Source organism: Podarcis tiliguerta (genome assembly GCF_965153285.1).
Source record: "Podarcis tiliguerta genome assembly, chromosome: 3".
NCBI lineage: Eukaryota > Metazoa > Chordata > Lepidosauria > Squamata > Lacertidae > Podarcis > Podarcis tiliguerta.
In genome coordinates, this window is record NC_139536.1 from 31,467,374 (window position 1) to 31,495,327 (window position 27,954).

Here is a 27,954-nt window from a genome sequence, read left to right on the forward strand (position 1 = left end):
AGCAAGTGTATGGGTACTTTTTCGCTTCTGCTTACTCTGATTCTGTTCCAGTAATAATGCCTCTTAAGTACTTTGTTTCGTAAGCACTATATTCTGCTGACAATTTTAGTTTTCACCTTTAAAGCAGGGAAGCAGTATCTGGCTGGGCAGACAATAGAAGTTATCCTATAACTCAAAAGAGATCTTCCATCTCCACCCATGGTGGAAGTGCAGTGGTGAAGATGATGATTAGAGACAAGTTACAGCAGATTGTATTGGACTGGTAAATTATGGGAATGTCATGCAGTTGTGCCATAAGAATTTATAAATCCTTCCTTGTTGGCTTATGCTCAGCCCATGGTATTCAGGGAATGCCTCTGAATGTAACGGTTCAGTTTAGCAGTCATGGCTGCTTATCCTCCATTATTTCATTCAAATCTTGGGGAGATGCATTTCGTATGTTGAATCAATTTCTGTGTTTGACCCTGAATTCCGGTTTACACAAGCAAGGGCAAAATTTCCTTGGACCATTCAGATTTTAGGAACTTCATAGTAACACGGCTTGAGGCCTGGCACCATTTGGCCCTATTCGTTTGAATAACAAGACATTTAGCAAGTCAGGTGTGTGGACAACTATCACCTGTGTTTTGGGGATGTTATTAACCATCCAAATGCAAACCATTACAAAAGAGGAGGAGTTGTTAAGATTTTATGAATCAGCCCAAATTGTGTGGCACACTGTTCCATGCAAGTGGTTCATAATACAGCTTCTCTTACCTTTTTGCATGATGAGCGCCCGCTTATTTGACATGCTGCATGTAGGAATGCTAGTTAGATGATGGCAAGAATGCAGGAAGTTTACTTACTTGCCCCTATTGTTCGATTAGTTCCTAGTGCTGCTCTTTGTTTATAAGCTTCACATTTGAGATGCAAGCCCCCTTCAGGAGTTACTTGTGTGATGGACCTGTTTAGAGCCCTGCCTGCCAGAGCTGCACAACTCCTCCTACTGTTGCCATGTTGGTGCATTGCTTGAGGCCAGGAGCCTGCTCTACAGGTGGTGCCACCTTGGGTGATTTATAACCCTCTGCAATTAGGGTTTTCAACTGCACAGAAAGCCTCACAGAGCAGGAGTTAGGTCTCTGCATGCATGGCGATGGTGGGAGTTGTGCCACCTTGGCAGGCAGGGCTTAAATACCCAACCCCCTTGCATGCATATAGAGGACTGTAGCGAACTTACTTTTTCCTCTGGGCTGCTCTTCGCAGTTGTGCTCTGTTAACTTCATTTAAAATTTGACTTTATGAGAAGAATAACTGAAATCTGTATCCTTTTAAGCTTCTATATTTAATTGCAGTTAAAATGTTGGCTGATCTGGCATGTAAACCATTTGTCGTTTGACATATTCAAACTAGAAAATGCTTTTTACACTTTGATTCTCCAAAAAAACCCCAACGTTTTAAAGTATGTAATTTGGAGGGGGGGTGGCGAAGGTGAAGTATGAAGAGATGGTTAAAGCACTGATAAAAAGTATAAAAAGCTGACAAGGGGACTTGTTGCGCCAAACACATTGGATACCAGTTGAGAGCCTGATTGAGCAGATGTAAAACAGCAGCTATGGATAAGCAAAAATTGTCACGGAAAGGATACCTATTAAACCCAGTTTACACAAAAGGTCACTTGAAGGATTTCATTCCTGTATTGGAAAGCAGACTGCTTCCTGTGTCTGAGCAGCCCTATCTTTATGTTCACCTAATCCTCTTTGTAGGGAAGTCGGAGGGAGTTCTCACTAAACTGCAAAGATGTTAAAATCATTTTTTTAAATCCCTGAAGGCTGTAAGCTTTATAACTGCCTCAAAAGCAGGGCAGGAAAAAACCCACTAAAACTTCTACCTCAAATCCAGTTCCAGTAGGGTTTCCACACTGAGCTATTATAAAAAGTAATTTGCATGGAAAGACTTACTGATCAAGGCATCTGCCATCTGGGAATTGCTTTTTTCAGGAAGTTGGATACTGTCTTAACCCAGCTAATGTCAAGGGCAAATGAAAAAATAAGAGGTTGTAGAAGTGCTATTATAGAGGTATTGCCAACCACGCATTAGCTGTGCTGCTGCTGTTTCTTTTGTAAAAAGGAGTTTCCTGGGGAAAACACATCAGAAATCAGCCAAAAAGGAAAGACCACAAAAACTTCAGTGTGAAACGACTCCGTGTTGTTAAGTTATCTTTGGAACTAGGCAACATTAACAAGGAATTTTTCTCCGCTGAGGATGGAAGAGAAGGAAGTCTAAAGGAATAACCACACAAAGCTATGTGTGGTTAAATCCACTGATTGCATCCAATCAATGGACTTCACTGTGGAGTTAAGTGTGCCTGATTTTGTGCTGAATTAAATCAGACCCTTCATGTCGTGACTATCACATGAGGACCATTATGCGCGCCACTCACAGACCCTTTTGCACAACCAAGTGTGGGATGTGATGTACCCTTCCCAACCAGTAGCTGTGGCCGTAGGGGTGGAGCATTCTGAAAAGCAAACACTGCATCCTTTCTCTGTGACTCTGGAATCGGAAAAACCACGAAGCTCCTGAACAGGAAGTCATGTGGCAGAAGGTTCTTAATGAAAAGCTCAGTTTTCTGTTCAAGAGGAGTTCTATCTTGTGCATTTGAAAGCTACTTACCACAACCTGCTTTTTATTTTAATTCTGCTCCAGAGAAGCGGACACGGAGCAATGGATCCAAACTACAAGAAAGAAGATTCCACCTAAACATTAGGAAGAACTTCCTGACAGTAAGAGCTGTTCGACAGTGGAATTTGCTGCCAAGGAGTGTGGTGGAGTCTCCTTCTTTGGAGGTTGACAACCATATGTCAGGAGTGCTCTGATGGTGTTTTCTGCTTGGCAGGGGGTTGGACTCGATGGCCCTTGTGGTCTCTTCCAACTCTATGATTCTATGATTCATTTCTGCTGCCCTTCCTCTCTAATGGTTGGGAGCCTGGTTTGTAGAATGCGGCCCTCCTAATCGCCTTCAAGGTCTGAGTTTCCCCCAAACCCAGTGTATTCCTTCTGCATCTCCTAGCTTAGGCCTCCCCATAGCTGTATCATTGTTGATGGGTGTGATGGCTCATGGCTTGAAGCAGCTAGATGCAGGGAAAACAATCCCAAAGGAAACTACCTGCTGAAAGGAACAAAACTTTCAATTGCTGAAATTATGTGACTACCCCATCATATCCCCTGTAGCCCCGCTTGCCTCATAAGAGTCTGGTGGGGTAGGAAAAAAGACAAACCATCTGTATTTCTAATAGTTCCCTGTTTTATTGCAATACATCAAAGTAGGTTAATATTAAGTGTTACCAACATAAAATATTGGTGACCTGTCATTTATTACATCATTGACTGATCCACCTTAAATATTTCTGTGCAATAGACTCTACATCATTGTTCTGGAGCAGAGAATCTCTTACAATGTCCTCTACAACATTGAGGGCATAAATCAAAAATAAGAGAAGAGTGAGAAGAGGCAAAAAGCAGAAATCTTTCCCCCACACGCACACTTGTCAGCTTTTATACTCTAAAACAAAACAAAAAAGTGATTACATCTAGGCCATGCAAAACTGTACAATAATATTACAATGAAAAAAAAACCCTAAAAATATATTTTTAAAAAATAAATGATATGAAACCATCATACATAAAAAGGCAGGTATAATTACTGTGAAATACCAACACTGTTTTTGGTTGTGGATTGCTTCCTCATGAGTGAAAAAAATTCTTATGTAGGATGGGAGCATTTATAGAATGAAGAAGACAAGGTGACAAGTCATGTGGAATTGCCTTAATGCACAACATGGTCATAGTAGTTGAAAATCTACAGCATATTTGATCTCTGAAGGCCCCTTGTAGACTAGTTAGAAGCTCAGAACCCTATTCCAGGAAAAGCCTGATGACTGTGATTTTGGAATGAAACAGGCTTGTGCCCTTATTAGCCTCTAGGCACAAAGCCTTATTGCACTGGGCTAAACTTTTGTCATGAGCCTCTCAGTGACATTCACCCTGAGGCATATGCACTTCCTATGGTCTCCAAACAGGGCACCTGTATATGGAACGTAGGTTGGAGAGAGGTAACTTTCACACCTGTGGTGAAACGGTGTAAGGCTAAGAAAATCCCAACAAGCCTGATTCCAGATTCCCAATTTCTTTATGACTCTGCAGGTGGGAAAAAGAATTTGAGGCCCTGCTTACTGCGCACTGGCTAAAAAAAGACACAGATAATTTTCTCACAGTCGAGACCTTAAAACTGCCACCCTGAATCTAATCACCTACCCAGGTTTGCATCATTTCAGTACAAAAACTTAGTTGTGCTCAGGGTACATCCTCTGGTGAACCTCATGCCCAAAATACATTATTGCATTCCATGCTTATCGTGTGAAGACATCCTGCTGCGTTCAAATACCTGAGAGAGTAACACAAATATCAACTGTATTTCCCCCCCTCCCCGCGCAAAACCAAAACTGTTCTTAAAAAAAAAAAAATTCAGGTTAGGAACACGAAACAACACACAAATCAACTTTTAAGAAGCCAGCGAATGAGACTGCTTCAGCAGTATAAAAATGGATATTATGACAGGAATGTGTTTTGAAAAGAAAAAAGTAATGATATGTATAGGCTGTGTGTGTATAGAAAAAATAACGGAGCTGTACAATCTGAGGTTCGTTTACAATCAACACCTGATTTATTGAGCCTCAAGAAATGGGCTAAAAGCGTAAAGAGGCAATGACTGAGGTGTCTGAATTAGCCCAGTTAGGGAAATAATAGCCTCAAACTATGTACACAAAGGTGTCATCAGATGCGTCAGGATTCAACTAGAGACTATGAAAGTGCTTGGAGAAATGTAATCAGGTGTGCCTGGAAACAGCAATGCCTATCAGCAAAGCTTAACTTCACCAGCCAACCATTTCAGAGATATGTTTTCAATTCTGCCAATGCTCAAATGTGTCCATAATGTACTAGGAATGCATCCTAGGTCAGCATGAAAAGAAGAATACTTTTAATTTGTGAAATGGGCCCACGTATAAAATGTAACTCTTGGGATGCTAATTTCTTCTCATTCTAGACAGGTGCCGCCTTGTCTAATTTTCTTTCTCAGATGGAGCACAGATCAATTGCCACAGGACCTTGCAAGGACGTCTAAGGTAACTCCTGAAGTGGATAATCGCTTGGGCCTACTGTGGATTTCAAGCCCTGGCAGCCTTAATCAGATAACCTATTTCCCACTAGTTGTATTTCAGAAATAACTAAGTCCAATCTCTTCACAAGTGTATAGAACGGTTGGTGGGCATGAGTGATAATATCACAGGGTGGAAGAGAAGTAGAACCTTTTAGTAGCCAATGCTGAAGAAGTAGTCAATGGATTTTAAACTATGCCTGTCCTTGTGCTCTTAGACATGCTAATTTCCTGCTCAGCAAAACTGTCAAAACTGGCCGCTATGAAATGCAATTTGCAAATCTCTTGTTTATACCTGTGACAACAAAACACACATCATCAACTTGGAGATTCTTGACAAGCCAAATTCCACAGACAGGATTAGGACACCATACGCAGTAGAAAAAAGCTGTGTGTCCCCCCACCCACCCACAACTGTTCCCCCCAGTATAAAATAGCTAAATGGTAGCTTGGGGTGTGGCAGTCCACTTAATGCAGAAGAAGACACAGAACCAACAACTAGCAGACTCAATACAGCTAGATCATGAAAGACAACGCTCTGTATCTCAGAGTACTTCTAAATCAGTACCTTGTATGGTGGTAGCTGACATTTTTCAGAGGGAATCTGGGAAACACCATTAGTTGCACTTTTGTTGTTTGTTTGGTTGGAATGGTTTGATGATAGCCATGAAGTGTTACCAAAACCCAGAAGACTAGAATTCTAAATTCAACACACACCACCATCCAAACTCTTATCTGCTTGAGCTTGGTCACGTCATAAAGGTAGTAATGATCCCAAGGATTAGAAAAATCACATTCATCTAGTCTCAAATCGCAAACCGCACTCAACTTGTTCAAGAAGGAAAAAGAGGAGGCAAGTGGGCTTTTTCTATTGTTTTGTTCTTGCCCTCCATTTGCAGGTTGCACTGCTTGCTACTGTTTATTTAGGTGGTGATGGACCTCCACTGTCTGCTCTCTCCAGAGAGGAATGCTTTGCCCTGCCAAGTGCTTCTCTGTGGGATCCAACCATCACAGTATTTCACGGCAATAATAGCACTAAACACACTAGGTCAGGCCCGGTGGGAGAGCAGGGATGACATAATAAACATCTTCGGAATAGGCGTCCTGAACCACCCGGCGTTCTAGCAAATTCTGAAGACCAACAGCATGTTATAGCCTTCAGTGAGCTAGAGCAGCAAGTTATATATTTAAAAGATTCTATTTCAAGACCAGCGCTGTTTGAATTTGGCTGATGTAGGCTGATCACTAAAATTTGGAAAGTCAACTTACAAGCTAGTGGTTACTGGTATTAACTGGCCAGATGGGTTTGGACACCCAGCTCCAACCGTCCCAAAACTAGTTATCTCTTTGCGCTGGCTTTGGCTGCATTTACTTCAGTTTTGCTCGGGGCTGAATACTGATTCTCTGCAAAACTGCCCTTGAGCTCACTTCAGGCTTGTCAACCAGCAGATCATGAGTTTTGCTTGTACAGTGAAGCAGACAGTAGAAGAGGGAGATATAGTTAAAAAGTGAGAATTATGGCTTTAGTTCATCTACTGACAAGAAGGTAATGTTACAGAGAACATTGTGAGGATGGAATCTCCCTCCAGGCTGTTTTTATCCAGTGCCATGTTCTATATCCAGATCACATCCTCAATCCATAGATTATTTAGTATGAAAAAGGGAACAACACAAGTCTTCTTAAATTAAAGGATCTCTTAAATAGGAATCCATCTTTCGCTGCATCACAATGCTTCTTCTTTTATTATATACATATGTACTAACTCTTAATTTTGCGTATTTACTTAAACTCTACTGTAGTAAAATATGCATCATTTCTTTTTAAATCAATAAGGATTTGCTGGCAACAATCAGATTGACATTCAAATAGAGTGGTTGCTGAAAGCGTGCGTTATCTGCCCCTGCAGGGCAAATTTTGCCCCATCACCAGAGATGGGTGGGTGTTGCTGTGCTAACTCTTGAAAAAATACAATGAGATACTGTGTGCCTCAAAGCAAAATCTGGTTCTCTCTTTCAGATTCTGTTTTGGTCAGTCTAACACTACTATGTTTTGTTTGGAACAGTGGCATGGTGTGGAATATACCCATAAAAATGGAAACAGCTGTAACCCTATGAAATAAAATAGATACTAATACAAATATACCGATATCTCTTGTATACCAACCCCTCCCCCACTCTGCCCTCCTCAAGGTTTTCTCTTGCTTGCTGCTACTTTGAATCGGGGGGAGCTTACGCTGCTTGTGTCAGAGAAGACAAGAGATGCTCTCTTCCTCCCCTCCCTCCCCTAGTCTGCTTTTGGAGGGAAGCTGGGGGGCGATGACAGGGAGAGCAAACGGAGAGTCATGGGGACAGTAAGCTGCTGAGATGTAAAATCTGAGTGCTGAAGCAGTTCATGTGTCCCAGCTTGCGTGGTCAGAGCTCTCCAGGGAGAGGCTCTTGGTCTTGTGAGGAGAGATGGGGCTGGGAGGGCTGCTCAGGTTGGAGCTGTTAGAAGCTGTCGAATGCCTTGGAGAGTCAGAGTCCTGCAGCCCAAAAAATGCAAGAGAACATATCAGTGAGCGGGAGCAGAAGAGGAAGGCCTGGGTGGGAGTAAGGGGAAAGGGACACCGAGGACAAGAACTGCCTGGAACCAAGTGACTGCCCTGTCCCGACACCCCACGCCTTAGCACACGAGGGAGGGATACCAACTGCTCTAACTTCTCAAGAGGATGCATCTCATATTGCCTCCCAAGTACAGTGGCTGGGAGGGAACAAAACACCAGAAGTTGTTTTCTTGAAGTGCACCACTGAGGGCAGAGCTGGCCACTTGGGGTTGGTAGGGCATACGGGAGAGAGACCAACAGTAGGTGCAGCCAGACTCCAGTTTTGTCCCCATCCTCCCTTGTGGAGTTGTACAAGGAGGAGGAAAGTTAGTAGGCAGTGCCACCACCTGGACTCCTTGTAAGGAAGAAGGCAGGGAAGTGTGGGCTAGCTGAGATTGAGATTGGTGGGGCAGCGCCCCATCTGCTCAAATGAACTGGCCTCCATTGATTCAGAGCTGATTCACATTTTGCCTCCATGCAAGCAATGCTCCCAAAGATGCATAAGGACATTTGCACATAGATCATTAGCACAATACCAGACAGACACCTGCCAGATATTAATGCAAATGTTGGATGAACTTGGAAAGGTGATTAATATTTTTGTTGCTTCTAATTGGTTTAAATGTTTTCCCCCTTCCGTTTGTTTTCTTTCTCTCGTTTCATGACTTGCAGGAGATTTGGCAGCGGTTTTGTACAAAGGGTATCACTCCGTGTTATTTGTTCTGACATGAACAACTCATATGGATTACTGTAGATCTTTTGCAAAACATGCTGCAAAAAATACCTTAATGAAAACATCGCTTTCATTGTGCAAACTGCCGCCAAGGACAGCAGTGTCTGTCACAATCAAAGCAGCCACTGCTGAGGAGTGGCTGTATTCACAGGAAGCTTGATTCATAGAGAACTCTGCTGTGTGAATGCATCCTTGACTGCATCAACTGACCTTAAGGATAACAAAGCTGCTTGTGGACTGGGCAGGGCAGTGCCAGTATTCCTCCTTCGGCAACCAGCTGCCTTTATGGCCAGTTACTTCCTGCCCCTGTCAAATTCTACAAACTAATGTGAACCAACATTCAGTAAAAATTCAGAATATAGATTTCCTTCTTGCAAAACTAGTATAATAGAATATGGACAAAAGTCAAATTGATTTCAGTGGGAAAGTGAAGCACATGTTAAAATATTTCCAGTGAAATCAGTGAGACTAAAAACTTAATTTTGCCTAGATTCATACTTATTAGAGGCAGTAGTAATTCGCTTTGATGCACCACTAGCACTTCTTGTGCCAAAGGAAGAAAAATCTACAAGTGCTGCTAAAAAGTTTATTATCTAAATCCACAGTGTTTCAAGTCATACAGACTCCTGCCTTGGGGATTTCTATCATATTTTAAATAGGAAAATACTTTTTCCTTCAGTAAAACCTGTGGTTATTCTTCCTGGGGTCAGTGTCCTGTGCAACACTTCTCTATCCTTTTGTTTGAGCACAGCAGAGTAAAGGACTTGGGCTCTGTGGAGAGGCTTCCCTCGCCACCCCTCCCCTCCCACGTTATACCCACCTCTCGCTCATAGTCCCTCGCTGGTGCATCACTGCCTTGGTCCAAACCGCCAGAGGACAAGGAGCCATCCGAAGGGGATGCCATTGGCTGACGCTTTGCTCCATAGCTACCTCCAGAGAATTCCCTCCGCAAAGCACTGCCATTTTGTGCAGATGATCCTAGGAAAGTACCCAGGGATTTAGCTACATAACAAATATGAAGGCATTATAGCTGTACGCTCTAGTAATTGTTTTCCTGAAGCAAATTTTTGTTGAACTGCCTTCTTCCGTTTCCCAGCTGCATCCTCTGTAAATTATTTAACAATTATTCATTGAAACACCCCCCCCCCAGCACCAATCTGGTTTTACACTGGGCCAAACCACCAATTATACTAAATGTGTAATTTGACTTCACAGTCTCTTGGTTGCTATTGTTTTAGTAGTGTTTTATTTGTATTTCTTCAAATTAATCCCCACCAAGGATCTCAACATAATAGGCGTTTTGCATCTTTAACAAACTTCATTTCTGCAAATAAGAATTTCCTCTCATTTCCTTCCTACATACTATGTAACAAATAAAAACTATTCTATTTACTTGGGTATTCAGTGGTCTTCAGTTACTTTTATTTTACTGCTACTCTTGTTATATTGTTGGAATGTCAGTTTTTAATGAGAGTCTTATCGGCTGTGTTCTGCTAGATGTTAATATTGTTTTATGAGAAAAAAACAGTTGTAAGGTGCCTTGAAGTCTATGATTGGGAGGCAGGAGTCAAAGTATTTGACACAAACAATATTCCCAATTTTTTCCCCCTGGTATTGGACATGTGCCAGATCTGTGTTGGTGTGGGATACCTTACCAACACAAGCAAGGGACCATGCCAGCACTGGAGAGTTTCAAAAGTCACTTGTGACACCATGTTTCTTTGCCCCCCCCCCAGTCCAGTCACTTGTATATATGTGGACGGACTCTGCATTATATGTCCGAGATAAGGTGCAGCAACTTACTTGCCGCCAAACCACTGCTAGCACTCATGGAGCGTCCGGGTTCAGTGCGGGATTTTGTGATTGATGGAATACTGACAGAACCGCTAAACATGGTCCGACTTTCCTGAGGTCGAAGGTTCTGCAAAGAGAAACAGGAAAGAGGCAAAATCATTTACAGTGGAAATACCAAGGTTGTCAAACTACCGTCCAAGCAAATGGTCAAACAATGCCTTGGTCTCCAGGTTATCTAGGCAGCAAGTAGGCAAGACTGCAGAGGTTACTTTCTATAAATAAGCACTGTGGATGGAACCACACAGAATGCCGTCAGCAGCAACTGCAAAATGCTAATTTGTATGTGGCAGTAAGTAGCCAAATATGCAAGGTTTTCTCCTAAATTCTGATATTTTCTTAAGCATTTGAAACCTAACACACACCCTAGTGTAATGTCTTCAATGTTAAAAGTCCGCATGGACGCAGACAGCTAAGCAATGTAGCCAGAGACTAGATGCTATATAGCACCTGCTCCAATTATTTACTATCAACATGGATTTTTGCATCTCCCAGTTCTCCCGCTCTCTTTACTACATGTCAAGATTCTTTCACTTTCAAGGACTTTTCTGAAACACATTGGGTAGAAAAAGAATAGACACTGAATTTATTCCCAGGACCACCCTTTCTGAGGGTTGGAATGATTCAGACACTAACAATCCCTACAAGGTTAGATTACTGCAATATTCTACCTCTGAAGATGGCTCAGAAACTTCAGCTGATGCAGAATTTGGTGGCCAGATTGCTCCCTGGTGCATGATGGTTTGATCATATTACACCATTCCTGGCCAGACTCCGGTGGGTTCTAATTAGCTTCCCAGTTCAAAGTGCCTTAAATGGCTCAGGACTGCAATGCCTCAAGGATTGCCTCTCCCCATATGAACTGACCTGGACCCTGTGAGCATCATCTGAGGCTCTTCTTTATGGGCTACCGCCTCAAGAGGTCAGGAGGGTGTCAACACAAGAACGGGCCTTTTCTGCAGTGGTTCCTCTTTTGTGGAATGCTCTCCCTAGGGAGGCTCACCTGGCGCCCAGTTTGTTTCATTTCCCCCTTGTTTTTATTATGTATTTTGTGGTTTTATTCTGTATTTTTATGCTGTGAACTGCCCTGAGATATTTGGATGAAGGGCTGTATACAAATTTAATAAATAAAAATAATATTTTTTACACAGGTCTTTAAGTATACACTTGTTATCTGCTGCTTATTTCAATACCTCCTGATTATTTCAATTATATTGTGTTTTATTATTGCACTGATTGGCTTATTGCTTTGTGTACTTGTAAACATATAAACCCTGTGTACAGTTAAGTGACAATACTTAAAAATCCAATTTAAAGGTTACTGTGAGTTTCAAGTTACAAGACTGCCACTTAGTGAAGCTATTTTTTTGAGAGGCAGGATAAAAATATATTAAATAAATAAAATTAAAATAATAATAATTTTTCAGGAATTATATTTCATTGCATTTTTGTTTTGTTTTTCAACACATCAGTAATAAGCACATCTAAAATTAGTACTCTGCATGCATTCAAATTTCAGGAATGCACTCTTATAATTCATTAAACTCCTTTGGGCTTATTGCTTGGTTGGTCTTTAACAGATAGCCACAGCTTATTTGATTATATTATTATTTATTTGATTATATTCAACTATCCCCTGTACAAAATTGGAATAAATGGCATATTTTAAGGATGTATGAAATAAAAGTTTTTTTCTGAATTTGAGTCGGTGATATAGCATTCTGTTGTTGTTGTTGCATGTAACACATGATTCTATAATGCATGCTTCTACCATTAATCTATCGCTTTTCTGTTTTTCTGTTTATGCAATGCACCAATTAGCATCTGACAGGCATAAAGAGCTAAGTAATCTTAATTATTGTTTTCTGCTTCTCTCATTGAACAGTTTGTTTGCCACCTCTGCACTGTATGTTTATGATCCCACTTCTCAATTAAAAGATTAAAGGTCAGTTCCTTGCTTCCCCAAGTCACATTAGCAATGTGATCAACAACTCTGGGTATCCTCCTGGTAGGAGAAAACAAAATATGGTTACAGGATGAAGTTGACTGCTAGAAAGATTTCAAGTGATTCACTAGCCACCCAAGCTATCCAGTAAGCAGTGAATCTGATACAGGCTGCAACAATATTCAGTCACAGAAGCTGCAACACTGGCTACACAAAACAAATACTAATGGAATGAAAATAGGTACTGATCAGGACACATGAAATTCAGCATCCTGATGTCCACCTGTTGCTTAGATACTTCCTAACTGTGTCTCTCATTTTTCCAAAGCTGAGTGCAGAAGAGAGACTGAAAATGTCAATCTTTCATGTCAGAAAACAGGAAACTGACAGTTTAGTCAACAGATAACAAACACACTTATTTGGAAAGCACACTGACTTGAAAGTCAAGTAACAGAATCCAGGACAGGGATATAGAATGTATTGAGAGCTGGTTCAGTTTCTTCTAATGGCTCCTACTGAATTATATGGGTAACATAACAAGGAGGAATGATTTTAGACTTTATTAATATGAACTCTGGAGGATGAGGAGAAGAGTCAATGTGCACTGATGTGCAGAGTAAAAGAAGCAGCTTCACTCAGAACGCTGGGCATTTATGATGGTGATGATGATGATGATGACAATGACAACAACCATTTTTTTCTTATACATTGCCCATCTGACTGGGTTGCCCAAACCACTCTGTGTGGCTTCCAACAAAAGTACAGAGGGAATGGGGAGTGGGGGGAGAGAAAACCCACCAAGCATTAAAAGTGTCCCGAAAGAGGGCTGCCTCCAAATGTCTATGAAAGGTTATAGAGTTGTTTAACTCTGACATCTGATGGGCAGGTGTTCCATAGGGTGCATGCAACTACCATGAAGACCTTCTTCTGCCTGGTTCCCTGTAACCTCATTTCTTGCAGTGAGGGAATCACCAGAAGGCCCTTGGAGCTGGACCTCAGTGTCTAGGCTGAGTGATGGAGGTGGAGATGCTCCTTCAGGTATCCTGGGCCGCCGAGGTCATTTAGGGCTTTAAAGGTCAGCACCAATATTTTGAATTGTGCTTGGAAACGTACTGGGAGCCAACGTAGATCTTTTCAGATTGGTGTTATATGGTCACGGCGGGCATTCCCAGTCTGGCAGCCACATTCTGGATTAATTGTAGTTTCCGAGTCACCTTCAAAAGTAGCCCCACATAGAGTGCATTGTAGTAGTCCAAGTGGAAAATAAGCAGAGCATGTGCCACTCTGGCGAGACAGTCTGTGGGCAGGTAGGGTCTCAGCTGGCATACTAGATGGAGTTGGTAGACAGCCATCCTGGACACAGAGTTGACTTGCACCTCTATGGACAGCTGTGGGTCCAAAGTGACTCCCAGGCTATGAACCTGGTCCTTAAGGGCTGAGTAACCCTATTTGGGGAAGTAGATCTAATGATCACAATCAATTTTAAAATAAGGTGGAGGCAACTAACACAGCTGCAGGTATATGAGAAAGATACACTCGTTTTATTTGATTAAAAGGCAGAGTCCATCTAATTCTTAGGTGCTCTTTACCTCAAAGCAAATGCCTCACTGCTCTTTTCCTAAACATTTGTACAACTCACTGCTAAGATCAGAGAACTGAGAAAGAGAAGCTTTTCACGTCATGCACAAAAAGAAAATCCATGGTTGCTCAAAACAAGTTAGAAAATGGTAGTGAAGCTTAACCCTATAGCATCTCCTTTAAAATACCGATGTTATTTTTTTAACAGACCAAAGAGGTAAACAAACGAATCTTCAGAGCAAATACAGTGGTGCCCCGCAAGACGAATGCCTCGCAAGACGGAAAACCCGCTAGACGAAAGGGTTTTCCGTTTTGGAGGTGCTTCGCAAAACGAATTTGCTATGGGCTTGCTTCGCAAGACGAAAATGTCTTGCGAGTTCCTGCGGGGTTTTTTTCCTTTTCCCTACCTTTTTCCCAAGCCGCTAAGCCGCTTAACAGCTGATCCGCTAAGCCGCTTATCAGCTGATCCGCTAAGCCACTTATCAGCTGATCAGCTAAGCCCGCTAAGCCCCTAATAGCGCTAATCCGTTAATGGGCTTGCTTCGCAAGACAAAAAAACCACAAGACGAAGAGACTCGCGGAACGGATTCTTTTTGTCTTGCGAGGCACCACTTGCGAGGCATCTCAATGGAAAAAAGACATTTTTTATTTATAATAACGATTTATAGATCCTGCATTTCTGTCAGCAGGTCTGAAATGTCATTCTTTTGAAAGGTAGAAAATATAAAATTGATTGCAGCTCACTGCGTAGAACTTTTAACTTCAGAAAAGAGAAGCAATTTACTTAACAGCCACCAAATGTAAGATGCTTTCTTGGAAAATATAGTTGGGTCATTCAGTGGGGGTCATTCAGTTCAGTAAACAATCTTGTTGGCAGGAGAATGAGCTACATGCGAAAGGACACAAATGGTAACAAACCTGAAGCTCAGCCACTTGCTCAGCCTTATTGTTCTGTTCAGGATTGGAGAGATTTGTGAGACACCTCCCTTTAGACCAGGATTGTTAGGCCACAAATAAAAAAACATTTTTAGGAAGTACTTGACAGAGCAAGAGCCAACTTCTTCTACAGACCTAACTAGAAATAAGAAGAGGCACAGCCTCCTGCTCACTTAAATGGCGCCCCCATTTCTCCAGTCCTACTTTATCAGGACCTCCCTTCCCTTCCCAAATCCACAAGGCGCAGGAGTTCTCTGTCCTCTCTTTCAATCCCAGCTCAATTTCCAGTTAAGTCTCTGCCTTAAGCTCTTTGCCTTCACCTAACATTTCAAGAAAAAGACTAAGATTTCAAGAAAAAAGAAGATATGTAAGACTGCGTCTGCACATATATATGCCTCCATCTCTCCTTTCTTCCCTCTGCTGCCTCCGCAAAGTTGGAATGTAGACTGCAAACTCCTCAAGGGAGGGCACAGGGTTTTCTTTTTGTTATAGGACCCTGTACAGCAGCATGTATGTACCTGGGCAGTGTGGCAGAAGTCATGTAAATCAGATCAGATTGATGTTTCTATTAAGTGGACAGAATTCTATTACCATACTGAAATGCAGAATTCCAACACTATACGCAAGGTTATCTCTAATACATAGGCCTCATTCTGTCATTTGGCATGCAGCCAAATCTCCATCCAACTGTTTAAGTCTTGTCTGTTGCAAAGAAAAGCCACAGGTGTAAGTCTTTGGATACAGCAACAAGCTTTCCATAATTATCACATAAATCCTGTTGAGATGCACCACTGGGCTTCCTTCAAGTCCCCTATGAATCTATTAATCTCAGTGGACAAGGGGACTGTGGGGAGGCATGCGCAATGTACCGAACATGTTTTAGGACGCCAGTCTCCTCACTGTGGGTCCTTTGAACTGGGAAACTCATGTGAAATTCTCTGGAGAATTAATTTTAGTGGGATTGCAAAAGTTGTTTTGAATACTTAGTAATTTTGGGAAAAGGTCAAGGACTTCTACTTTGGTAGTTGCCCAAGTTCACACCCCTCATTTGGGGGTTACAGAGAAATGTAACTGGAGGGAAGCAAAAGGAAAAAAAGAAAGATCCAGACACAAATGAAGCCAACTGCAAAGCTGAAATCTTGCCAGATATTAGCCGGGCCAAAAAAGAAGGAACACCACACAGTGTTAGTAGCAGGAACACCTGGCTGAACAATTCATACCCTTATATTCATAAAGGCTGGTGTACGAGGGACAGAGCGTAGAGGTGGGGAATATGCACGGTTTATGGAATCACGGGAGAGGAAATTTTCAGCTGAGTTAACAGTCATGTGATAGATGTGCTCGAAGTTGCTTGGAGAAGAGATGAGATGGGAGTGATGATGAGAGGGTGGATAAGGGGAGCTTGGCTATCAAAGACAAGAGAGATACAGAGAGCGAGACAGAGAGAGATAGAGAGACAGAGAAAGAGACAGAGAAAGAGAAAGAGAGATAATGAGGGAGGATATCTGTGATCTTAGGAATACAAATCATGGAGCATATGCTCATTAAAAATGAGGCTTGTAAATCAACAGGCATATTTATCATCTGCATACTGCCTGACCCATTTCCAGAGACTGCTTTTGTACATACACAACCACAACCACCATCATATTTTAGAATCTCGCTCTCCAAAGTACTCATTACTATCTTGAAGAGAGTGAGCAGTGGCATGTGAGCTGCAGTCTAGCATATGCCCTTCTCCTGCCTTCAGACATTGACATGTACTACAAACATCACAGTTAATTCTTCCCTCCTGGCTCACCTTTGATCAAATCCTGTCCCCTCCTTCCCCCTACCACCTGTGCTACTCAGAGTAGAGCTTCACTGGAAACTCACCTGCTCACAGCTTGCTTGAATTAGCAAATGGACTGAAAAAGGCATGATGTGTTACTAGTGACTTCTATGATGGCATCACACCTTGGGTAGTACAGGTAGGTCCGGCTGCAGAGGCTTTACTTTCACAGTCCCATCAGACACACACAAGTGGGCTTAACGTACATGGTATACAAAGGACCAGACATTCTCACACAGCCAATTCAATCCCATGAGAATATGTGATGTACATATTCTACTGTACAATGGGAAAAAATGTGTGGTATCTAAGTCATACTCAGAGCAGACCCTTTTTAAACCTACAGGTTTAAGTTAGTCATGGGTTAGGCCTTGGCCAAGTCAAGGACTTCATGTATCTTTTTTGCTGCAGGTTAGATGACAAAGTAGTTGTTTTATTATTATCCATTGTGTACATCTCCCAGATTTATGTGGGCTAGTTTTTGAATAACGTTTACATTTATGAATTTATAGCTTTTTCTCATTTTCCCTTTCCTTTCATTCCCCTTAGTTAACAAAAAGAAAAAGTGTGAACATCACAAAAAGAAAGAAAATAAATCTTTTCCCACACAGGTAAACTAAAACCCTGGATAACTGCTGCCAATCTGTGTAAACAATACTGAGCTAGATAGACCAAATGTCCAACTCAGTATAAAGCAGCTCCTGATATTCCTTATGTATTCCTGTATCTATATATAAATGTATTGTAAGCCTTGTAGATTTTTAAAATGTCATTTATTCAATACATAATTTAATAAAAGTTTACCCTGCAAAATCAGCTCCATCTAGTGGTAAAAAGCTAGATGCTTAAGTGTATGGGGTTTTTCTTTTTCTTAAAAAAAGAACAAGACTGCCTTTAAAAATATCTTAGAAAAATAAACTTTCATTCATTCGTAACAAAGAAGCGAATGGAACGTAACCCAAAGAGACTCAAGAACTGACACAAAATTAACAGTGAAATACTATAAATGTCTACAGAGAAGCAAGTCTGACTGAACTCAACGTGACTGATGATCATAGGACTAAAACAGTCAGATAAGAGCAATTTTCATTATCATTTCTTGCAAACATACAATGATCTCACATATCTTGATGCAGCTAATCTTCCTAAGAAGCGCCACTTTCAGTAGGCATCCCCACCACTGGGAAACAACAGCCCTGTTTCTGAATGGTGCACTAGAATACATCCCTCACTCAGTGTGCTGGGGACAGCTACAGTATACTAGAATAAAAATATGGCAATATAAAATCCAAGCCTACCTTCCCTAGCATGGTACTCTTCAGACAAAGGAAAAAATATAGCTGGTGGCAAAATCCTACTCCCATTTTCTTATTAATAAACGAAACAACTGCAAACATTTGATTGCAAGGAAACACAGTATGGGGAGGAGTTACTAATGTTTTTGGCTCTATCCTCCTTCATGTACCAGTCATGCAAACATCTAGATACTCCGGGGGGGGGGGCAACCCTGAATGTACACCCTTGTTTACTAGAGCATTCGCAAACACACCAGTTTCCCTACATGTACCCTCAAATGTAGATCATGTTCTAATTTCAGTGATTTCCATGTAAGAGGAAAATCCTGTAGGAGATTTTGCTGAAGGACCAGCTGTTAATTTTTATACACTTTATTGAAGAACTCTTGCTTCCTACTTGCTGCTACCATGCAGCCCAATTATTCAATTAGAACTGCATATACACAAACAGGAAGATCGCCAGAGTTGTATGACCCATCAGGAAGGAAAACAGTGTATCACATTACACTGCCATCATATTTCAGACTCGTTACAGACTGGCTTTGTTTTCATGTAATACTAAACCATGGTTTAGTGCTGTGTAGATGAGCCTGAACAAGCCTGAGTAATGAATCGGGCCCACACAATGATGACTTCCATGGGGTTTAGTTTCACTTTTACAGAACCTCGGTGTAGCATTTCATTAAAACAAACTCTGGAAAGTTTCATAATAAGTCAACTTCAAATAATGTCTTATCCACATACCACAGGGCTCAGAATCCTTTTCTGGCTGAAGTTGACAGGTGGGCAGGGCCACCCACCAGCCTATCACCTGACATCATAGTGACCTCAGGTGATGCCTCTCTTTGAAGCCCCAATTGTCAGGACTTCAAAGCAAACCATGGGGCTTTCAAACAGCCCTTCTTTAAATATCCTTGGGCAGGGGTGTTTACAAAGGGCTTTCCGACACCCTCCCCCTTCTGTGTGTCCTTCAAGCCACAGAGGCTTGTGGGAAAAGTGGAGGGGGAGGAGATTGGAGGTATGCTCCCATGTACTTGGAGGGCACCTCCACCTTGCTCCTTCATACTTCCAAAGTTTGAATGCCTTGAGCAAGACATGTTCCAGCAACTGATGCGATGGGAACACGTCTTCAAACACCCCCCTTTGTGTGTCTCCTTTAAACTGCACACCTTGCTTGAACAAAGGAACAGCCGAGAGCTTTGGGTCCCCAGTTGTTCCTTTGATGTTCTGCCCTTACACACATAGCATGGGGGTGGCTTCTTGAAAATGGCCTTATGGGCCCAACAGGGAGGCCTGGTGGGCAACATTTGATCTGTGGGCTGGAGGTTCGCACCTCTGATAAAGCACTAAATAGCTTAATTTTGTTGTTGTAAAAATGGAAATATCTGCTGCAGTTGATTAATTTTAAAAACCATTAGCTTCAAACTAATTGATGCACATACCTTGGCTAGTATACAGAAATAGTGTCTTTGCATACTGATAAATCAGGCGCAATGTTTAATTTTTACTGAAGTTTAATAGAAAAAAAAAATTGTAGGGACCCAAGGAAGTCAAATAATTTACTAATATGTTCCTACAAGCATTTGAATAGGATCCTCTTTTGCTTTTGCTAGTTAGAACGATGGCAAATTTTAAACAGGCAAAATCAGCACAGCAACCCTAATGTGGGGAGAGCTGTCATTTACTATGTTGGCGGGGGATGCCTGAAACCTACAGAATCATGAAAATATGAGGAAGAGGACTCTGTGTCTGGTATATATCATGGGGGAAGACCACACAAAAGGGTAATCCTTTATACAGATAAATCCTGGGCTGTGAATTTTGCTGACTGCACATATGAGAAAATAAACAGTGAACTGTTTCTTAGCACCTGCCGTGATCCTCTCTTCTTTCATGTCCTCTTGTATAGCTCAAATAATTTAGAAAAATATGTGGGAAAAGAAAATAGAATGCTTTTGTATATACAGCAGGGAAGAACAGATAACATGAAGATCTGGAGAAGAAACAAAAAACTGGTGGGACACTTGTGTACCCTGCAGACAGAAGCAAGAACTTGGCCCAGCCTGTTATTTTGCTGAATACTGAACTTCAGGGCGACTCATCCTTTTGGGACCCAGGACACATTTAGAAATCTAAGAAACGGTTGTGGTCACATTTCATAGGCAAATACGGTCAATGCTCAGAGCCCACCCCCCACCCCAACAACAGGTAAACACCTACACCCGCCAAACAAATACAACACAGACTAAGAAGCAGACCAGCCTTAAAAAATAATTCCCCAACCAAAGCACCCCCCCAAACAATTAAAAAAATGGGAGGGGCAGGTAGCCTGATTTCTGCATTTCACCAATGGTTGTAACTATTCAAGAACTATTGCGTAAGCTACCATGAGGTTACTGTGTGGAATGACTTCCTTATCTGTATCCATTAATTAACGTAACTGTGGAACTGGTGTGTCCAACAGATGTAGCCATTGACATTTAACTGTTAAACGTTAACCTTTATGGGAAGTAAACTTGGGCACTGCCAGTGACAGGTTCACCTTGTGGTATCTCTAGTTAAACTTATTTTAGGAAGAGGGCTTTCCAAGCACCTATTGTGTGAGAACCTGGAACGTCACATCTAGGCAGGACAGACGAGTTGGCAAGATGGGAAAAGGACTTAAGGCAGCTTCCTATGTTCCTAAGATTTGTATTTCTCTGTTTTTATCACTTTCAAGCCCCTGCCCATGAAAGTCACTTTTTATTTCATTAAAACCTTCTAACTGTTCAACTCCAATTTATATCACAATTTACTGCCTATATGTTCATTTTATCTACTATATAGAACAATAACATCTATGTGTGGACACACTCTCATATACTTACCATAGGTAGATCTTTGAGGATTTGTATACCATCTCCTGGGCCCATGTGTGCTATGTGGTTAAAGTTAGTTGGATTAGAAATTAATTTATTTCTCATTTCTGGATCTCGTAGCATCTCCCTGCAAGAGAGGATAGCCAGGTCAGGTATTTTGTCCATGAGGATATTCGTAAAAATGGTGAAATATATATTTACATACATATTCATATAAGTTACTTTAAAACATAAATAAAAAAAAAATATCTGGCCAGGTTTCAAAGGAGGGTAACTTTAACTTCTGGTGTTGATTCTATGCCAGCTCTCAGCCTGATGAAAGGGGAAAGGGTCGGGAAGAACAGAAGTTTGGTTTAAAGCCTTAAAAGCCCATGCCCGTAAAAAGTCCATAGGGCTACTGAGACTCAGAGAGGGAGTTGAGACAACATTCAAGAAAAGGTGCAGTTGCGGGCTCAGTGGTGACCTGGCACTGCAAAGATGGAGGCAGAGGTGAAGGACAGAAGAAAAAAGAAGAAGAAGAAGAAGAATTAGAAGAATATTGCACTACCCTTCATATTTAACTGTCACAATAACCTTAAGAGTTTGTAAAGGAAGGCGCCATTCTAAATGCTTTAAGAGTTCTCTGCATCTTTGAAAAGCAGAAAGCATAAAACTAGCCAATCATACAATAAGTGTTGCTATAATAGCTTTACAGAAAGAAAAGCAGATCTAGCTACCTTTACCAGTGAAAAGTTTGGCAATTTGAGAAGAAGTTCTGTTCTTTACATATGTCTTTCCTGCAGTTACATGTAAACTTCTATGGGTGGAAAGAACACTTGGCCAGAAACACTGAAATATCAGTCCTGTGCTTACTGAAAACATTTTCTTAATATTCAGAAAGGTTTGTAGTTTTTTCATATACCCCAAGACACCATTTTCCAAGGTGAGCCATTTGTTACGTAGAAGCCACGCAAGGGTACAATTAAATAAAGAACATCTAAACACTGAGGAATGTTACAGAGTATGGGATGAGCATTGCCAAAAAGTACAACAGCAAGTACTAAACTTTGAAAGTAATACGTATGCATAATTAGTAATGTAATCCTCTTTTGTAAAAATTTTTATTATCAATCTTCATATATACAGTATATCCACACACACGCACACGTAAATGTACATATATACAGTACATGGAGGCATGCATTCAGAAAATTACAGTAATTGTTTTGCACAAGGATTTAATTTTAAATGGACTAAATCTTTTAGATTGGTGTTTATACAAAGCATATACAAAGAGTAAATGTAAGGGAAGAGAGACAAATGTCTGTTCTAACAAACAAAAAAACTACATTGACAGCAGACAAACAAGTCTTCAGGGCCTACAGGCATGTACAGAAGACAAGTACAGGTTGAATACCGACCTCCTCTGTTGCATCCTCTCCTCCTCAGGCACTCGGAATGAGTAACGGCGTTTATTGTTGATATTTCGGACCATTTGCTTCCGGCTGTTATCGGATGTCTCGGGAACCACCAGCTCATCACCCTCTAGGAAAGATGCAAAAACCCCAGCAGGTTCCATATTCAGTTAATTAATAAAATGGTTAAAAGCGTATTAAGCTATGTATTTCCCCTATTCTGGGTTGTTATCTTAAACAGAGCCCCTGGGAAATTATATAAACAAACACAAAAATAACGTAGGAAGAAGAAACTGTAAAACACTATTTCTGTGACTGCAATCCAACGCTAATTGTGTATCACATGCAAACATGCTTTTAAAAAGTTCACCCCCCTTTTTAAGTTGGGGAGGGGGCGATTTTGAGACATTAAGTACAAAGGGAGGAGGGTGCTTAACCTGCTTCCTTCCCACTGCTTCTCCAGCCCCAAATTAGCCTTCCTCTGAGATTCAAACATGGGGGCAAGGGAAGCCAAGTGGATTAGGGATGGCAATCTTTGGAGCAGCAGCAGCAAATAAGGAAAGTGTTAAGCTCTTCCCTACTTCTCAGCTCCCACGTCACCTCCTTTCAAAGGAAACAAATGTATTGGGGCTTAATTAAACACATTACTGAGTTAACTCTCGAGTCTCAGTGGAATCTGTAGTGCTTATTTCTAAGCAGACAACTATATTTTAAAGCTGCATATATATAATGAATGATGTTTGGTACATGATACAAAGCGGGTACTTGTACAGGGAGAATGATCCAAGAAGTTATGATAGGATAGAGGAAAAGTTAGTACAGCAGGATGCTTAAGTAAATGCTTCCATTTCCATTTATTTGGGGTAGGTAACCTTACACCTGCACTAATACCTGTGTAGGTGTTTGAGACTGTGCTTCAATGATGGGGGGGGGGGAGATTTTGAGATCTGCTTTGAGAAAAACTCACGTAGATAACTGAATTCTAGCACTAAGCAGGAAAAAGGAAAAGATCACTTCATCTAACCCTAATAATTCTGCTGTTGTTTATCCATTTTTTGTAAGATCGACAGAACCAAATTATTTTCAGGTAAATCAAAATTGGCACCAATTAAAAGCTTACCTCTTCGCCCAGTTTTGCATGGGACTGATTTAATACTGAATTGCAAACTGGTTGTTGTGAAGCTGTTGTACTATTATATCCTTCTTGCTTTTCAAATAGTTTTCATTTTATTTTTATATAGCTTTATTGTTTTTTCTAACCTGCTCTAGGATTAAACAACTGATCCTAGGTTCTGTAAATAAATAACATACTTTCTGATACTAGGAACATACACTCAATATTCTATAAGCACTCAATATTCTAAAACATTTATAAAGAAAAATATACTCATTTCTTGTGATAATGTAATCTTCACACTTCACTCAGGACAGGGAATGGTAAATATATATGCCAACATAATTTCTAATCTTTTGTTTCCTCTTCTCATTGTTATTTACAGTGCAGATCTTAAATGTCAATGGTGACTATACTGATTGGACTAAGTTTTACCAACCAAAATAAACATATATATTTTTACAACTAGTTTTGTGATCAAGGACTGGGTTTTTCAAAAAGTGTAGTTGTGTTTGTGATTTTATTGTATTTATGCAGGTGTTATTGTTAACTGCTTCAGGAGTCTTTTTTTGGCAGAGAATTATTCTGTAAGTTTGAGAAAATAGCAATAAAATTTTCCATTTTATTTATGGAAAAATAAGCAGAACCTAAAACATCTACGAATCACAAGTGGTAGGCCAGAATAAAATAACAATAGATTTCCAAGTCAATCATGCTGCTGTACTAGAGTCTCCATAGTCTCCCAGCTACTATTTAGGGCACATGGTACAATAACTTTTTCATAATTTTGCTCTTAACCCTGAGAGAATGAGTGTCTTTGTCAGATTACAGCTGAAATGGTTGTAAGGCCAACCAAAAATGTCTTATACGAGACTGAATCAACAATGATACACAATATTTAATGGGCTATATCGTGGATGGGGATCCTGTGACCCCCCCCCCCAGGTGTTGTTGGGCTTTAACTCCCATCAGCACAGCCATTGGTCAGGGATGATGGAAACAGTAGTCCAGCAATGTCTGAAGAGCCACAGGTTCCACATCCCTGGGTTATATCAATAAGTTAATTTTAGTGAAGAATCGTCTTTCACTCACCTGCCATCTTGTTTTTGAAATATATTAACCTCACTGTTTCTAGTCCAAGAACGTTCAGCGATCCTTCTGTGTTCAAAGGACGTACCTGAAAGCACATGAGTTATGAGTAGCTTAGTAAATATTGGCTTTAGTAAAATATTTCTGAAACTCAAAGGCTAATGATGCAGAACAATAATTAACAACAGTCTTAAAAACACACACTCTGAAACTGATTAGTGAATTAGTGTTGAAACCTTTGCCAAAAACCTGGAGTCATTTTACCTAAGATCTGAGATAGTGTATAATTTTTTCATTTTCATTTGTTCATAATATTAAACAGAAGTTCACAAGGTGTTTTTCAATGGAGGAAATGATGCAGTTTGAATTTTAAAAAAAGAAATTAAAAACACAATGATCAGCTAAAGCCTTATGAGTGATCATGCAATAATTCTCAATATAATAATTTTAAAAATTACTGGTGTATGAGAATTTCAGGGGGAGGAGGAATTGTATTGCATAACAAATGATAAAAGCAGATAGGGAATTCTTTTATAAGTTGCATTTGACTGAATATGCTAACAGGTTGAAACACTCTTAACTCTCGTTGGAATCTATCCTATGGAATAGTTTGCTCTTCAGTATCATTTGCTATTTACCTTCTTGAGGGGGATAGTCTGAATCCACTCCATGGAGTTCACATCAAATATATCAACGGCATTTTCACTGTATACTGAGAGGTATGGGGCATTGTAACCTGGGGAGAAATAAAATACAAGTCTGAGTAACAGGTTAGAAAAGAGTCACTTCTCAATATACAGACTCTGTAGACAGCTTAACATTGATAATTTCTTTATTATCCTTCTAACGACTGTGTAGAAAATGGTAAGATTTATTTTATTTTTGATTCTGAACAAAAGGATCTTTGATTACTACTGGGAAGCAAGACAATATTTACTAATCACATTCCTTCTGGTTTAATATTCATCTCAATTTCCCAGCTATTGATAGCACTTTGCCTCAGATGGGGAGGACCCACCTTAGTTCTGTGACTGCAAGTTGTTTCAAACTTATTTTATTTTATTTTTTAATTGTTGTAACTCACCCTGGAACCTTAGGTTGAAGAGTGGGTAATTCTAGAAAGCAGGGTCTTGCAACAAATATTACAAGTGTATTTGGGTCTGTGAATATACTTTCCAGGTGTAAATTTGGGTCTGTGAATATACTTTCCAGGTGTAAAAAATGAACTGTACAGTGTAATGTCGTGGGACCCACAGTTGTTAAGGTTCCCATTAACCTTGGTATACCACTGGTGAGAAACAGTGTTGCTGGTAGTGGATGCTCTTGCCTAGCAGTAACATATGCCTAATACCAGAGGGGACTGTTTTATGTGTATGGTGCCATTTGCTTATTACCATTCATATCAAGCAGCTTTAGTCATGACAAGCCAGTGCTATGAACAGGACTACTTATGCTAGATACATAGTTCTAGAAGCAACACACAGCCATGGTCTGCCATGAAACTCTTAATCTCAGGGTTGTGGGTTTGAGGCCCACATTGGGCAAAAAATTCCTTCATTGCATGGGGTTGGACTAGATGACCGCCGTGGTCTCTTCCACCTCTACAATGCTAAGATTCAATAATCTGGCCAGGTATGGCACTTGCCTTCCAATGCAGAATCAAAAAACATAATCTGACTCTGGTTTCTGACTCTGGTTTGGAGGACAACTGCTAACCAAGGCCTACCAAATGAAACACTGCGAGTGGCATTCAACTAAATCTACTTAAAGTGGACCCACAAAAATTATTGCTCCTAACTTAGCCGAGTTTATTAATTTTACTGGATCTACTCTAAGTATAACCAAATTGAATGCAACCCAGAGTTAAACTACAACTAACGATGAACAGAAAATGGGAGAGAGAATTTATAGTGGGAGGGAGAGAATGGTAAGGAAGAATGTATACATCTGTGTCTTGTTTATGAAAACATTATTTTAAAAAGCTATTTCTTACAAATGTCTTTTGTGCATCACCCCCATGTAGCCTGTTGATTATGCCATCTTACAGAAAAAGAAGGGAGTAACTACCTGAATATTATCCCAATGTTGCATGTGTTCTCTCAAACCAGGAAGAGAAATGAGGCTACTTTGAACTAACATAATGAAAGGAACTTACAGGAAGAGGAAGGAGTTGCAGGCCACATCAGTTCCTGTTGCCTTGATCTTCGACCTTGGCAGTCCACATAAACCCCCACGCTGCTAAAACACAGCAGGTATTCCTTATTCGAGATCTCAACTGCACAGATGGCATCAGTTGGTTGCTGTGCAATGAACGACAGTGTGTGATCATCTGGGTGAAGCAAACTATGTGGGTTTCCTTCTCCATGCAAAGGGTATTTTAAGAATCCTGACTGGTAGCCCACACAGAGCCGCTCACTAAAGATTGCCATCCACTGGACATTCCCAGCCACTTGGATTTCTTTAATCTTTTTGTGACGTGTCTTGCTGTGATTTAGTTCATAGCAGAGGACCTGCCTTTTCATTGCCACACACAGGCAGGTAAGGGCTCCATGGCGCACTTGCCCAGAAACTATTGTCTGGCAACCTTTAGTCTCTGCCAGTTTATAAAAATCAGTCTCTCGTCCGTCCAGGGCTGTCATAGGGAATAGCCGTACATGACGGTTTCGTCCTGAGATCACTGCAATTAGCTGCTCATTGGGGATGAGCTCAATCTGATGCACTTTCTTATTGTCACCGACACGAATGATCTCTGCAAAAATTAAACACTTAAGTTAGTACCCATGCAAACAAGCAGTTCTTCCTTTGAAATTTTATCTTGTGCTAAAGCCCCAATGCAAACTATTGCTTGTGTTTTTTATTTCTCCCTCTCATTTTGCTGGAACTGTATGAAGACAGACATGGTGTTTTTCTCAAGCCACCATAGTCTCATCTTTCAGCAACCTTTTTCTTACAACTTATTTCTTATGGCTTTAACAATAATTTTCTGCTTCAATCCTTATTGCTGGGATATGTTATGCCTCACTTGCCATAATCAAGACGTAGGGAATCTTTAAAAAAAAAGAAAAGAAAAAGTTGTGAGCCTGCATTCCCTCATGGGTAATCTTGTCACAGGCCAGAACCCTAATGCAGAGAGATGCTGCATTCTGAGGACCCATGGGGTGAAGCTTCATCCCTGGCATTTGTCGGTAGCCATGGAGAACGTTAATCTTATTTATCCCAATTCAGGAACTAGTTATTGAGTCTGGGTTCTAGTCCGCCAACACAGCACAGATTGAAAGGCTTTCTTGGTAGGCGGAAAGAACTGAGAACAGTTTGACTTGTCAACTTCATAATCATGAACTAATAAAAGACGGCACTAGAAGGAGCTGACAGAACAAAATGTGCAGTTTATTATTTCAACCCCCGACATTTCAAACATAAGCCATGTTCCCTTACCATCCTTGGTGACATGAACCACAAATAACCCTTCTTCATTGCCCAGAGCTATTCTTTCGTGATCTGCAGCAGTTAAAAGAAAAGAAGAGGGTGGGTGGGGAGGAAGTCCAATTGGAGGC

The 27,954-nt window shown here is 40.8% G+C and overlaps 1 protein-coding gene across 6 annotated transcripts in view; it reads right to left on the reverse strand.

The window, feature by feature from the left end:
* Positions 1 to 3,265: 3,265 nt before the first annotated feature.
* Positions 3,266 to 27,954, reverse strand: part of CDC42BPA (CDC42 binding protein kinase alpha) — a 153,627-nt gene continuing 128,938 nt past the window's right edge. For 3 of the 6 annotated variants that reach the window (XM_083434380.1, XM_083434379.1, XM_083434378.1), the window contains 9 exons: positions 27,836 to 27,898; positions 26,556 to 27,149; positions 25,039 to 25,136; positions 24,404 to 24,488; positions 22,204 to 22,327; positions 20,813 to 20,930; positions 10,313 to 10,430; positions 9,330 to 9,487; positions 3,266 to 7,716 (listed from right to left, as the gene is read on the reverse strand). In XM_083434380.1, the coding sequence (XP_083290506.1) occupies positions 7,585 to 7,716; positions 9,330 to 9,487; positions 10,313 to 10,430; positions 20,813 to 20,930; positions 22,204 to 22,327; positions 24,404 to 24,488; positions 25,039 to 25,136; positions 26,556 to 27,149; positions 27,836 to 27,898 (1,490 nt within the window). In that variant the 3' untranslated portion in view covers positions 3,266 to 7,584. Of the gene's footprint in view, positions 7,717 to 9,329; positions 9,488 to 10,312; positions 10,431 to 12,329; positions 12,366 to 16,039; positions 16,226 to 20,812; positions 20,931 to 22,203; positions 22,328 to 24,403; positions 24,489 to 25,038; positions 25,137 to 26,555; positions 27,150 to 27,835; positions 27,899 to 27,954 lie in introns of those variants that run through there. The other 3 variants (XM_083434382.1, XM_083434381.1, XM_083434383.1) reach the window with 2 other exon arrangements.